This window comes from Podarcis vaucheri, assembly GCF_965113315.1.
Source record: "Podarcis vaucheri genome assembly, chromosome: 13".
In the NCBI taxonomy this organism is placed as follows: Eukaryota; Metazoa; Chordata; class Lepidosauria; order Squamata; family Lacertidae; genus Podarcis; species Podarcis vaucheri.
The window spans coordinates 34,655,566-34,670,185 of record NC_138751.1 but is presented as its reverse complement, the minus strand read 5'-3'; the positions used below and the strand labels follow the sequence as shown (position 1 = coordinate 34,670,185).

Below are 14,620 nucleotides of genomic sequence, written 5' to 3'. Positions count from 1 at the left end.
CCTTTCTTTTCTATCTTCCCAAAATCTCTCGAATATAACTTCAGCAATTCTGTACTTACCCACCCCTCCTTCCCCTTTTCTGTAGTATGGAGCCCATTAAATATATACCCGATAAAGACAGCGTATGAAGCTCCTCCAATTTGACGAGAGCAACTCCATAAATGTGGGGGTGGGGACTCTATAATTCACCCCACCCCACCCTTTCAGCACGAGATATTGCTATCAATTCCTAAAGCCTTTGTGGACACTTCTCCTTTCAGTCGCCCGCTTCCCTTCTTCGGGGTTCTGTTTGATGCGTCATTAAAGAACCATTCGGCTACTTTCGAGAGTCCATAAATGGATGATTACGAACTTTCCCTTCCATGGGATTGCCTCTTTCCCTAGGCCATGTGTAAATTGACAAAGGAGGAAGAGACTGCAAACCACTCCACGCCTAATAGAATGGGAAGCCCAGGCAAGCAACATTTATTTACTTGTTAGCACATGGAAGACAAGAGTAACCTCCAATCTGACGCCCACGGTCATTTGTTACTTGTCAGGATATTTACTGGTAGTTCAGCCCACGAGGAGAGCACCAGAGGTTTAGAGCAGGCCAAAAGTTCACCTACAGGGCTGGCTTTGGAGGAGAGCAGCGAAGTTTGGTGGCTCTCAGCAACATTTGCTCGGGAGGGGAAAAGAGGAGAGGAAGAGAGAGACTCTGAGCCCCTACTCCAAACGAAACGAAAGCAACCCATCTGAAGAAGCATTCAAGAACCCAACGCCTATTTTAGCTGTTTGCACTCTAAATCATATGAGAAACCGCCTCCTTTCAACATTGCCTGTTCTTCTGTTCTAGAATTTGCCAGTCTTAGTAAAAGTGTGGCTGGAGTAAAGTGGTCTTATTGGGAGTCGTTTGCTTGTATGTTTCGATTTTAAGAATGATCCGCAGCAGCGATTAAAAATATCCCATCCCCGCAACAGTAGCTAAATCAAACTCCAGTGACAGCAAGCCCAACTGGTAATATAGTAGCTTTTTATGAAATGTAGAAAGCGGAGGGGTGGAGGGTGGGGAGGGCCTAAGGATGGGAATAAATGGATGGATAGCCAGATAACATAAATAACGGGTAGATGGATAGGGTAGATCGAATTTCAATTTCATTTGCGTTTTCCCCCCTCCAACAAAACACAATTGTGTTTCTAACTTTATTTCACAACTCATTAGAATGTTGATTGAATTAAATTGCTCTTTAGCACACTGCTTCCAGACACAAAGGCGATGTGCAAAGCAGAGCTATTTGGATTTAGTTTGTGTAGTTGTTTTTTTTAAGAGAAAGCAAAAAGCACTTTAAGCAAACTCCATAAACGTTTAAGTATCTTTTGGGTGATTAATTTTTTTTAAATGAGGAAAAAGAACATTTTCCTTCATAAAGAAGCCTTCCCTCCCTCTCCCTCTCCCCCTCCCCCCTCCCTCTGTTTTACGGGATACGTGAGCCTATGGTAGCTTCTATGGGGGGGGTAAAGCGCTCTCTCTCTCCCCCCCCAGCTAGGAATAAAAGTTCTAATTATTTTTACCGTCTTATGAACTGGAAGGTGTGTGTGTCTTTTAAACTCACAGAACAGAACTTGAATAGTTCTAACTTTCCCCCCTTCCTTTCCCCAACCCCTTTCTGTCACTTCCTTGCCCCCCTTCTCTTCCGAAGTCTTTGAGGAGGGTGGGGGGACCTTTTGACGTATCCGTGTTGTTAATCAGATCGATGGGGAAAAGTTTGATTGAAGTTCCTTTGTCATGCAAATGTCAAGGACTTGATGGATGATGGTAGATATCTGACAAACTTCAGGAGGCATTTGTTCATTGGGCTTGATGGCGACCACGTGGTCCAGACCCCCTCTTCCACCCCTCACCCCACCCCCACATTTCCATCCCACCCCCACCCCCACCCTGAAGGCTTTGGGAAGGAGGGGTGGGGGTATGGGGGGCTCCAGGGCTGGAGATCCGTAGATGGGAAGGCTTCTCTCTCTCTCCCCCTCTCTCCCTCTCTCTTTTTCCTAGTTAACTTTTGACATACTATCTAAAGGTTGTAGGGCAGAAGGGATCCCCGTAAAACAGGCTGACCCTCTTCCATCATTGGCAAAGGAACAATACCTAGAATGAACTTCTTCTTAGACTATGCAATTTGTAACCGTGGGACGAGCGCCTACGCGCCCAAGGACTACCAGCATCTCGACCAAGGGACAACTTCCTTCCCATCTTGCTCAGGTACCTCTCCTTCCTGTGACAGCTATCATCAAGAGGGACGCTTCGGGACCACGGGGGTGGGCGCTGCTGGGCTCAACGCCCACCAGCAACACCACCACCACCAGCAGAACTCCAGCTACCCTCCTCCTCTTCCTCCCAACCCTACTGGCCTTGGCATCTCCTTCGCGGGGTCATCCCAGCCATCGGGTACAGGATATTCGGCAGCCCCCAACTGCAGCCCAAGCTTCGCCAACCAGCAGTTCTTCCTCGGCCCCCAGGAGACGGATGGAGGCTACTTCCAGCCCTCGGCCTACCCTGCCAGCGTGGCTCCTTCTTCCTCTTCTCCCTCTTCTTCTAGCCTCGGAAGCTTACCTGACGGTTTCTGCGCCACCCCGGGCCAGTTCCAGCCACACCTCTATGGGCCCGAGCAGGGTGGCTATTTGCAAGGGGCTTTTGGCAACCTTTCCCCGCCCTTACAGGAGAACAAAGACCCGCGGGCTTGCTCGGCCCAGCCATGCCCCATGACTGCCACCACCGGCACGGCCACCACCCAGACCTTTGAATGGATGAAAGTGAAAAGGAACCCTCCTAAAACAGGTAAAGCCCCCTCGGTTCCCTTTTACAAGACGAGGGGAGGCTAGCAGAGGCTGCTTTCCATGTTTTCCCCCTCCACTGGAAGGTGGTTGTTGTCTCCATCATGCCTTACTCCAGAGAATCCCAAGAGCACGTGACTTGTGGAGTCACATGGAGGCAGGATCTGGTCCAGAAAAACAATACTCTTAGGCCCTGCCATCACCAACTTCCCCATCTCTGGCCAGAACGCAAAAACCATAATGGGTAAGGTGAGTGTGTAGAACAGAGGGCGTGGGTGGAAAGGAAACGGATGGTACAATATGCCTCTGTTTCCAAAGTTGCCCGAGGGGAGAGAGAAGGCCAGCGTTAGCTTTAGGCCCTGAGAGGCAGACGGGGGTTCAAGATGCAGAATGGTATCTAGTGTAGAAAAGGAGGGAATTTACTTTCCTTCCCAGGGATCACCTCCCCATCTGGTTATGGGGCAGGCTTGTTTCATTCATTATGTGATATGTTTATGCCGCTTTTCAGACGGACATTGCCTCTCAGGGCTGCTCACAGCGCTCAGAAAACGTGACACCAGTTCATTTGGTTGGGGTTTCACCCAGCATATAGAGGCACACATGCGCACGCGCGCAACGAGCTCTTCTAACATTCCGCGGCACTTTCACTCTTCGGTCCATGCCCACGAGAAGAGAATCAGTGTTTCCCCCTCCCCCACGCGCGTGTTATAAAGGCATGTCTGAGCCGAGTCGAGAATGGTGGTCTTGTGGCTGCTTCTTCACACCTGCAATTGGCCGCTGTAGTATCAGTAACAGGGTTACCGCTAAACGCTGCTCCACCAAGTCTCTGCCAGTGAAAATCAGGACTGCCTCATATCATTCACCCACAAGCGTAGAAGAGTCTAGTGGTGGGCATGGCATCCTGAAGATAATTTTCCTACTGCTGTAGTCAGTCAGGGCACGCGCAAAGCCCGCGAGACCCATCCCTGCTAAATGTAGGAACTGGGAAGTGTCCATTGGGTGCGTGTCACGCATAGTAGTACCAGCTAGAGCAGTCCTGGCCTTTCCTATAGAGGCTCAGCCCTGCGCTGGGTTTTTCTGCAGGGCAGCATTCTCTGAGGCTGGGGTGGCCGAGCTTCGCACAATTCCCTTTAGGGTTGCGTTGGAGTTTTTAATTCCTAGGGAGGCGCCGTCTCATGGAGGAGTACTCCTTGACGTCTGTGAGCAGCAACCATTCCAAACGAATGGCGCCCACGCAGGAGAATGTCGCCTGAATTAACCCCAAAGTTCCTCGCTTGTTTGTTATGTTTCAGTTTATTCAGCTGGTTTAAAAAGAACAAATCTTAGCCATGTAAGAACGACCCCAGTAGATCTGACTGGGGGAAGTCAGAGGAATTTGCAAGCAGGGATAACAATGAAATTAAGGGAAAGACCAGTCCATTTGGGGGACTGGGAAGCAGGACAGGCGTAGAGGCGATGTATGGACAGAGGGACGGATAAAGATACCCGGTACAGGGCTTCAGAGTCAGCCCGAGCATCTGTTTCTGACGCTTAGCCTCAGCCCTGGAGCAGTGCAGTTAGAAGCGTAGAGAGTGCCCCTGAGCAGGTGCAGAGTATACCCCCCTCGTCACTAACCACAGAGAGACTTCTCACACCCGGGATGTAGAGGATGGTGTCACAATTTCCCGGAGTGTCTTTTCCTAGCAATTATGCATTGGCTGGAATGTTTATTGGGAGAGTTATCTTATCAGGCTGGGTCAGAGCTAGCAGCTGAGATCACCAGAGTTTATCCCCGGAACCTGTTTAACTTTATGGACCAAGTGAAGCAGTAGTTCGGTGGATACGTTTATCCGAAATAAATCCAGTGGGCGAATCACCTGTTTGCCAAGCGGTACCAAGGCAACGCACACACTTGTAACCTAAAACTTGCAAGTGGGTCCCTGCAACAAAATGTTGCACCATTAAGTGCTTCTTGTTCAGAGTTCCAGTCATTCTATTCCGCTCTCTCTCTCTCCTTCGTTGTCCTTCCTTATCAAAGCCAGTATCCCCGTATCCACTAAACATACCCAGTCCTCATTTGGCTGTTTTTGAGGTTTTTCTCTCCGTTTAGGGTTTTTTTGGGGAGTCGGTAATTAAAAATAAATAAATTATTTTCTCCACTAATGCCTACGGACAGAGTTCCCCACCATCCTGGAGACATTGAAAAATAGCTTCTCTGTGTGAACCAGGAAGTGACCTATCTAGACAATGAGATGGTTCTTTCTGCCCTTTATCTCTCTCTGCGTTTCTCTGTCCTCCTGTCCTGTTCCAGCCTCTCCACTCCAGTTGTCAGGTTTTTTTCTACTCAACATTCGGTGCCTTTGAACCATTATGAGAATGGTGTGTGTGTGTGTGTGTGTAGGGTTTGCGCATAAGGTTAGTGTGCGCTTTTGGTACTTGTGCAAGTAGCCTGCACTTCTTTCTGCCTTCTTTCTCGAGCGTTGGAATTGCAATTTTGGCAGGAGAACGGATGGCATGGTATTAGTATCAAGATAAAACTATTAAAACTACAAATGATAATAAGCAATAATATTGTTACCCGCCATAAGCACAGGAGAAGGGCAGTATAGGAGAACGACGAACTGATTTGATGTGTTTCTCTTGTAAGCCGCCTTGGGAGCGGTTGTGGATGAAAGGCGGTGTACAAAAAAGAAGACGTAAATAAACAGAAACTGTTAAAGGTGGGGGGAACAGGTAAAGTTGTTTTAAAGGGCAATGGCGAATAATGCAAAAGTGTCATCGTGGGCCCCAATTGTCACAACACAATCTTCTAGGATCCTAGACTGGGGTGAAAGAGTAGGAGCCCTCACACCAGGAGTAAAAAGGACCCTCAGTGGCCGTACTCGTAGAATGTTCCTGAGGAAAAGCCTGTCTTTGAGCATCTGCAGAGTGCACCTATCCCTGACTGCTTGATAACCACAGACCTGTTCCCACAGACCCTGCAGGTGGTATGGAAACGGGGGAATAATCCAAAGCTCCCCCGCGGGTGGGCGTGTATGTGCTTCTGATTTTAGACCCGAGGGGGCTGCAATTCTAACGCGTGGCTTCCTTGCTTCCTCCCCCCCCCCTTGCTTTGGCCTTGTGGCTCGTCTCTGAACAGCGACCGTGTCCGACTACGGCTTGGCCGTCCACGCCAGCACCATCCGGACCAACTTCACCACCAAGCAGCTGACGGAGCTGGAGAAGGAATTCCACTTCAGCAAGTACCTGACCCGGGCCAGGCGGGTGGAGATCGCGGCCACCCTGGAGCTCAACGAGACCCAGGTGAAGATCTGGTTCCAAAACAGAAGGATGAAGCAGAAGAAGAGGGAGAAGGAGGGTCTGGCCGGAGCCCCCGCCGCCCTCAGCGGCTCGGCCAAGGAAGCCAGCGAGGCGGCCTCGGACAGATCCAGCAGGTCCTCCACGCCCGACGCTTCGCCCAGTTCCGTGTCCTCTTGAAGGGGAGACACGCGAGGTCCTCCCACCCCCACCCGCACTCGAATATCCTCCCCACCCACAGGCCCCCCTTTAAGGAAATAGCTCCTCCTTGAACAGAAACGCCAGGCCGATGCGCAGGCTGCCTTAAGCCTCGATCGTCACGCGCAAGCACATCACACGTCCATGGAGCAAGCCACCGCGCAGGCACGTGTATTCCTAAGCGCGGGCATCTGTGCACACGGACGCCTCGATTGTAGGTGCACACGAACAAGAACCGCGTGTTCAGAAACAAAGAACCGTGCGTTCAGAAACACACCTACAGATCAGCTTCCAGATGACGCACGCATATACTTTCTCTCCTTGGGTATTCTTTTCTGGTGGGGAGGGGTCATAGGAGCCAACTCCTGGCGGGCGGGGGTCTTCGAACCCCCCCCTTAAAAATATTTGTGCCTCCCCCCAAGTTGATGGGCATTGCCATTCAAATAGTACGCGTGCACTGCGTCATGTGATCGATTATGCGGGGCGGGGCTTACCTGCTCCCGCCCCCTATATTTTATTCAAGTTGGAGCCCTATCTCCGCAGAATCGTTTATGGGCTCGTACCATCAAGAGTTATTGCCTGAGGCAGATTTGCAGCTTTCCCCGCGCCTGCCTGCTCTGACAAACCCTGCATGACAGGTACACGCGTGTTCCTTTGCTGCCTGAAACATCCACGGAGCAGGACCGCAACTCTCACACTCCTCCTTCCTTGGCAATGCGGAGGAACCCATCGCCAGCTATGTATTATTCCTTTCTCCCCGCACCCCCTATCAGAGATACTAAGAACTGGAGATTGGAGAGGAGTGATTCCTAAGGGCAGCCCTTACTCTTTCCCTCTCCGTTATGTGATAGGACCTCGCCCAAGACCAGGAGCTGCCCGAAGTCTCTTTGAATGCCTACTTCATCAAGACTACTATATCTCAGGGACAGTCGTTTTTCCACCTTCCTTTCCCAAAATTAGGAACCGCACTTTCAGCAAGATTTGAGTGTTTCCGTTTTTGTTTAAGGTTGAGTTGCGGACGCAAGGTGTGTATCTTACTTTTCCAATGGATAAAACGAGGGTCATATTTCCGCGTTCGTCTCCTCGCTTGTTTCTGACTTTTCCTTACGCGCTAACGATTTTTTTTTTTAATTAAAAAAGTGTGAACATTTTATATAGAACGGAATAAAACACACGCTCTCTCGCAGCCCAGTGACAACGCCAGAGGCCTTGGAGAAGCAATTCTCCCATTCATCTCCAATGTTGCACTAGAAGAGATCAGGGCCTCTGCCTGCTGATACCCCGAAATAGTTTGGCTACATGGAACTCCTTTCACGCATCAACTGTAGTTTCGCGAAGAGGCTTTCTGACCGTGTGGATGCAGCATTTGCTAAAAGGGAAGCAAGACAGCTGATAGCTACTTATTAACAGCTCTGTTTTTATTTGTCTTTGATGTCAGCACCAAAGTTTTAATGACCATAGTGATGATGATGTTTAATATGTTCGTGGGAATGTGCCTCAGCATCATATTAATTCACTAGCCTGATGAATGACTCATCTTTTTGCTAAAATGTGTTTTTTTTATTTTTTACTGTGTTTTAGGATATAACAAAACAGGCAGAATGGGGTATTGAACCAACTAAGGTTGGTACCAGAAATATGCCATTCTAAGAGCCTCCTAGAATTCTGCATCAGGCAGAGAAGCCTTCCTTACTTCTGTGACCCATAGGGTTTAGGCAGCAGGAGAGCAAAACCCCAAAATCCCTAGACTTACACTTTGTAATTTTCATAGAGGATTTTTAGAACTTGGCTAGAGGATTTATCGAACTTGGCTATCATCTCTTCCAGCTGACAGGAGAGCCAGGTAGCCAAGTAGCTTAGATATAGCCAGCCTTTAGCAGCATGAAGCAATACATAAGTGTCAAAAGAGGATGTGCTCAACATCTGGGGATTTGCTGTGCGCTTCATTCCCTTGGAAACCAGGAAACACCCTGAACTTTAAAAGTGCTTATTAGGATAGTAAATTCTTTTGGTGGACAGGTCTTACCCTTCAGTCAATGCACCCAGGATTGAGCATATCTGACTAAATTTGGAGGTGGGGTGGACAACTTCCTGTGCATTTGCCTGTTGCAATGAATGGGAGCTTGGCAAGAGCAGCAGGCCCTATTTCTTTGACTTCAAAATGCAAAGAGGTTCTGATTTGACCATTAGATATGAGGAGTCCTACAAGAAACATCAAAAGTTTGAGAATTTGGGAAGGAACGGAATCTTCTCCTCCCTCCCTCCTACAAACAGCCCAACTCTTTTCACATTTACCATGAAACAAGTCCCACTGAATTTAATGGGATTTACCCTCTAGTAAGTGACTTCAGGAATTCAGGTGACTTCAGTGAGTCACTAGTAAGACTAGTAAGTGACTTCAGGACTTCAGGGACCCAGGTGGTGCTGTGGGTTAAACCACAGAGCCTAGGACTTGCCAATCAGAAGGTTGGTGATTCGAATCCCCGCAACGGGGTGAGCTCCCGTTGCTCAGTCCCTGCTCCTGCCAACCTAGCAGTTCGGAAGCACATCAAAGTGCAAGTAGATAAATAGGTACTGCTCCAGCAGGAAGGTAAACGGCATTTCCGTGCGCTGCTCTGGTTCGCCAAAGCGGCTTAGTCATGCTGGCCACATACCACGGAAGCTGTCTGAGGAAAAACACCGGCTCCCTCGGCCTGAAAGGGAGATGAGTGCCGCAACCCCAGAGTTGGTCACGACTGGACCTAATGGTCAGGGGTTCCTTACCTTTACCTTTAAGTGACTTCAGGAATGCAGCCTTATTAGTTCTCTCCCTCCCTCTATCTCTCCCTGGGCTATGACTTATGGGGTAGTAGTATACAAGGACCTTGGAGAACATCTGTAGACTCAGGGAATGCTTTACTTGCATGCACAAAGCTGGGAATAGGCAGGCTAATATTTCAAGCCAAAGGAAACGGTCATCCTGGCAGTAGGGATGGGCAACTTTCTTTCCGTTTCAGTTTCTCTCTGTTCCTGTTTTTCACCAATCCTAAATTTTCCACATCAGTGTGTGTGTATCCTCATGATAATCCATCAGTATTTTAGTGTTAATTTCTCCTAATAGAAAAATACACATTTGCAGGTTTGCAAGTAATATAATGCCCTAATATAATGCATTTTGCATGCCCCCCATATATGTATTATTTAAATGCACACTTTAGTATATGCATTTTTGAGGTACGCATTATTTGGCATAGCAAAAAAATCAGAGAAATGTGAATGTTGAAAGATGGCTGTTGTTTCAGTTTGTGCATTGTTTTGGAAAGTATGGCTTTGATAGGTTGACTATTAATGTCTCCCCCATTCCTACCAGGCAGGCAGGCAGGAACCTCCTGGCCTCTTTGCTTTTAGAGATTCTCTTCTAGGGCTTGGCTGCTAACTCAGAGGAAGACACTTCAACTAGCTACTTCTAAAACAGTTCCAAAATTACTTTTAAAAAGAGAAAGAGAGAGAATGTCTTGGTTTGACAAATTTAAGGACTTGTTTGCATGGAACTGAATTTTGACCAATATCTAATTGCTAAAGTTTACTAACAATTTATCCTATATTTATTATTCCTTCCCATAGAATGAACCCCAAACCCCCTCCCTATGATTGTAGGGCGACCTGGGACAGACAGTGCAAGCTTTTCCAGTTTCACTAACATTAGCCCTAGAGCAAAACTTTTAAAAAGCAGAAACTTTGTTGTTGTTGTTATTATTATTATTAATTATTATTATTTAGATTTTTAATGGAATCTAGTGTTTTAAGCTGGATCTGGAGACACTGTCTCCTCCTTGTGCTTTATATCTTGAACCGAAACTACCTCAACCTAAATAAAGTATAAATTTTCTCAAGTTTCTTGAACACTTGGTTTGGCCATCTTTTCCTCTCTTGCCCCCTGCTCTTTGATATAACACAAACATTTGCGGGGCGATTATACTTCCACTGTGTAGTGTGTCCAGTATGGCTGCCTCACCTTAAAAGGGATACCGTAGAACTGGAGAAGGTTCAGAAAAGAGCCAGCAAAATGGTCAAGGCATTGGAGAAACTACCTGAAGAGGAAAGATTTGAGGCAATATAATTCAGAGATAAGGTGAGTAAGGGGGAACACAACAGAGGTGTACAGAATTATACATGGTATGAATGAAAAGAATAGAAAAAAGTTGTTTTCCCTCTCTCCTAATACAGTCATACCTTGGGTTTTTGAAAAGCCTAGTTCTCAAACGTTTTGGCTCCTGAATTCCACAAACCTGGAAGTGACTGTTAAAGTTTGTGAACTATTTTTGGAAGCCAAACATCCAATCACTGGCAGAGGAACGGGGGTGCGGAGGGAGCGGGCCGCCCCCAGCACCACTATTCCGGTAGGGTGCCATCGCAGAAGCCCCCCCCCCAGACACACGCCACGCACCCCCTCACGCGCCAGGCACCACACCCCCACAGGTGGTGTGCCATGCTCCCAGAATGTGCGCCACGCCTCCAGGGGTGCCAGCCATGCCACCTGCTCTCCGCCTCTGGTAGCGGAGCATGCAGCTTCGTCACTGCGTCCGATGGGGCTTCTGTGGCTTCTGATTGGCTGCAGGAGCTTCCTGTAGCCAATCAGGAGCCATGCTTTGGTTTCCAAAGTTTTGGAAGTCAAAAGGACTTCTGGAACGGATTCTGTTTGACTTCCTAGGTACGACTGTACTAGAAATCAGGGGCATCCAGTAAAACTGAAAGCTGGACAATTCAGGTCAGAAAAAAAGGACTACTTCACATAGTGCACAGTTAATTTCGCTTCCGCAAGAGACATTGATGCCACCAACTTGGATGGCTTTAAAAGAGGATTAGATCAATTCGTGGAGGATGTGGCTGCTAACCATGATGGGTCTGTTCTACTTCAACTGTTGGAGGCAGCAAATATCTGAATACTAGTTGCTGGGAAGCACAAATGCTGTTATTATACTCAGGTCCTGCTTGTGGACTTTCCTTAGGCACCTGGTTGGCTTCTGTGAGAATAAGAGGCTGGACTAGATGGGCCTTTGGCCTGATCCAGTGGGTCTCTTCTTCTGTCCTTAACATCTCTAGAAAGGGCAGGATCAATAGCTAATGAGGAACCGAGAAAGTTTTCATGCCTCTTCTTATATGAAGCAACCTTAGACTGAATCAAAGGATTGGCCCGTCTCACTCAGCATTGTCTGTTTTGACAAGCTACCTAGAGATGCTGGGGAAGCCAGGAACTTCTGCTCTGTCACAGAGCTACGGCTCCAGGCTACTTCTCTTCATTCAGAATGGTCCAGAATACTGCATCCCCTCAGTGGCAAAGTAGACATCAAAAGGTTCTCTAAGTGACATTGGAACATCCACATCAACACAACAGGGTTGGTCTACTTCTCACTGGGGTGACAAACTCTTGAGTAGGTTCTGATGAAGGACTACTCCTCCATACTTTAAAAATAATAATTATTAGCGACAGAACTTACAGGGAGCTTTGTTCCTGATATGCAATTTTCTAGGCGTGGGGATTTGCTGTTTACACGGAGAAGCACTGAATCATGTGAACCTCCACCTGCTGTCTGAATTGGTGCAGCTCAAACACAGGCTTACCTAGGAGGATAGTGAGGTAGCTGGAAGGTGCCATGGCCCCCCTTATTCAAAGCATTACCCTCTAAAGCAGTCTCTCTGGTCCACTTTATATCAAGTGGTAAAGCATTTCCTGGACTGTACCACTTTGGGTTGCAGATGGGGACTGTACTTTTGGGAAGGTTTCCAGCAGATGGGAGAATCTGCACATAGGAAGAAAGTATCAAGCCAGAGACAGACCCCTCCCCAACACATTAGTTCTCTACTTGCAGAAACTTCATTACTCCCCCCCCCCCGCGACACACATCTGCATCCTGAAGTGGTACAGTCCAGAAAATGCTTCAATAGGTGAGTCCAGATTTCACGAACAGGCTGTTCTCCTCTGTCTTTCTCTGGCTTCTGTTTCCACCTACTTCTACCAGAACATTAAGAAGGGGGTTTCTAGATAAGGACTATCTTAGAGAATCCCATTTGGTGGAGATGGCATTGGTTGGAAAAGTGCTCCGTTACACACACCAAAAGAGTCAAGCATTCAGAAAAAGGTCATGTTGGTGTCAGCTTGTCCGGATAACAAAAAGCCTCTCTGGGCTCCATCTGAAATTCAAAGGGATTGGCTGGAAGATGCTTCCTGGCCTTTCTGCATGTGTAAAGTTCCCTGTCCCTTAGATAGAACGATCTGTGTTGCTCCTTTCTTGTTCCCTTTGTATCTTTCCTATTGGTCTCAGAGTCACCTTTCACTGCTCTCCAGGGGTGTGCCCAGCTCCCATGTCAGCCCTTCTCCCCTTGCCTTAGATTTTGTGCTTTCTGTAATGCATGCAGTTTGCATGAAAGAGAAGTAAGGATGCACCACATTGCTGCTGCTGCTTGTCTAGATGATGCAGTGAAACAAAACAAAATAACAACACACAATGGTCTTTTCTTCTGAGTAATTTTTTTTGTACTTCAATTTGGATTGGATTTGCAATGGTAGCAGAGAAACTAAGAAAAATGATAATTGTTCATAATAATAATACAAACAACAACAATCCACTGCCAGATGACATTGACCATAAGAATGTTCTATCAAACATGTTTTAAAGGTATACATTTGGATAAGCAGTCCAAATAGGTTTCTGAATATTTATTTGTTTGTTTTACAACTAGAGGAAGGCTCTGGTTTTATTTCATAGAATCGTAGAGTTGGAAGAGACCTCAGGGGCCATCTAGTCCAACCCCCTACGATGCAGGAATCTTTTGCCCAATGTGGGGCATTAAGAGTTTGATGCTCTACCAACTGAGCTAACTGACAATTTTCAGAGATACATTCAGAGGTAGAAAGGACGATGAGTAAAACATATTCTGAGTAGACATGCATAGGATTGTGAACCTAAATGTCTGGGGCTATTCTCATAACTTGAATTAGATTCAAATGAACAGGCAAAGGACTTCACAAAAGTGACCCTCCCCCAATTTGCAGTGGGCTGGCTTCCCTACTGCTCCACTCATCTATCCATCATTTGCTTTTAAAAAAATCTTCCATCCAGTTATCTCTTCTCAGACTCTGCTTGTCTGATTTCTTTTTTTACTTTCTTTTTTTTGTCTTCCCTTCTTTTATTTGTCCTTATCATCCTGCCCCCACCGCTGCCAACACCCTTTCCTTTCCATCTATCTGTCATTTCAGAGGATAGGTCTAGAACCAAGAGCTGGAAGATTCAGGGAAGCAGATCCAGCTAAGCATTGCGAGAAGCATCCTGACTGCAAAAGCTATCGGCCTGTGGAACTACCTGCATCAGGAGGTTGAGGGCTCTCCCTTGCTGAAGGTGTTTAAGCTAGAAGCTAGATGACCAAGGTGACATAAATATATAACCTGCACTGAGCAAACACCTTGACTAGAGGACCTCCAAAGTCCCTTCCAAAATTCTATCCACCGCCCCATCATCTCTCATTCTACTTCCATCAATCTTCTCATTCTCTCCCCCTTTCTTCTCTCTGTTGTCTTTCCTTTTCCACCCATCCATCTTCCCTCATTATTTTCCTCTTTCCTCTCCATTCAATGACCAACCTGTTATTTCCTTCTTTCCTTCCATCCTCAGAGAAGGAGGGAAATGAAAAGACATGCCTGTGGTGATAGCTGTCTCTCTAAGCCATTCATTTCTCCCTCTCTTTGTTGTGGAGGACTGCTGCATGTATTTATTTATTTTTTAAAAAATAAGCCATGTGTTCCTGGCATGGATCTTGAGGCAAACTATCAAAACCACAGTTTTTCAAGGCCTCATATACAGAAACCACAGTCTCTCTCAAAGCAGCTGGAATTCCTTCTCTATCACAAAAGGAAGAGAAATTCCCAACTGTTTTTTTTTAAGGGTTTCAAAATAATTTATAGCAGTGACTCAGCTGGATCTGCTCCTCTTTGAAGGAGAACATCTTCAGAAGGTGGGCTAAGCAGACTCCTGCCTTCTGCCCAGACAAAAGAGCAGGAAGAGAAGTCCAGGAGTCCCTTTGGCTCCTTGGCAAGTTTGTCCTTGCCATCTGTTCCCACCCCTTGGTGTGATTTCACCCCCTCCTTCTCTCCTTAAAGCATTTGTTCTCACAATGTGAGGCCTTTTGATCTCAGAAAATCACTTTCTATTTAAAAGGAAGAAAGAGAGAACTTCCTACTTTTGGGATCCTTGTAACTTTCCCTCTGAACTGGACAATCCTTCAGCTGTGTAGATTTTTATGGCCTCTGTGACAGCTTATAATGGGAGGCCCAGTTTATAATGGGAAATTGTTTTCACCTTTA

The 14,620-nt window shown here is 47.0% G+C and overlaps 1 protein-coding gene across 1 annotated transcript; it reads left to right on the top strand.

The window, feature by feature from the left end:
- Positions 1-2,000: 2,000 nt before the first annotated feature.
- HOXB1 (homeobox B1) lies at positions 2,001-10,122 on the top strand. The gene is made up of 2 exons (XM_082194270.1): positions 2,001-2,812; positions 5,927-10,122. The coding sequence occupies exons 1-2, from the start codon at positions 2,128-2,130 to the stop codon at positions 6,262-6,264; spliced, it is 1,023 nt and encodes a 340-aa protein (XP_082050396.1). The 5' UTR covers positions 2,001-2,127; the 3' UTR covers positions 6,265-10,122.
- The last annotated feature ends 4,498 nt before the right edge of the window (positions 10,123-14,620 follow it).

Coding starts and splice junctions, on each gene's coding strand:
- HOXB1 (XM_082194270.1), top strand. CDS start 2,128: ATGAACTTCTTCTTAGACTATGCAATTTGTAACCGTGGGACGAGCGCC. Junction 2,813..5,926: donor AAGGAACCCTCCTAAAACAG/GTAAAGCCCCCT, acceptor GTCTCTGAACAG/CGACCGTGTCCGACTACGGC.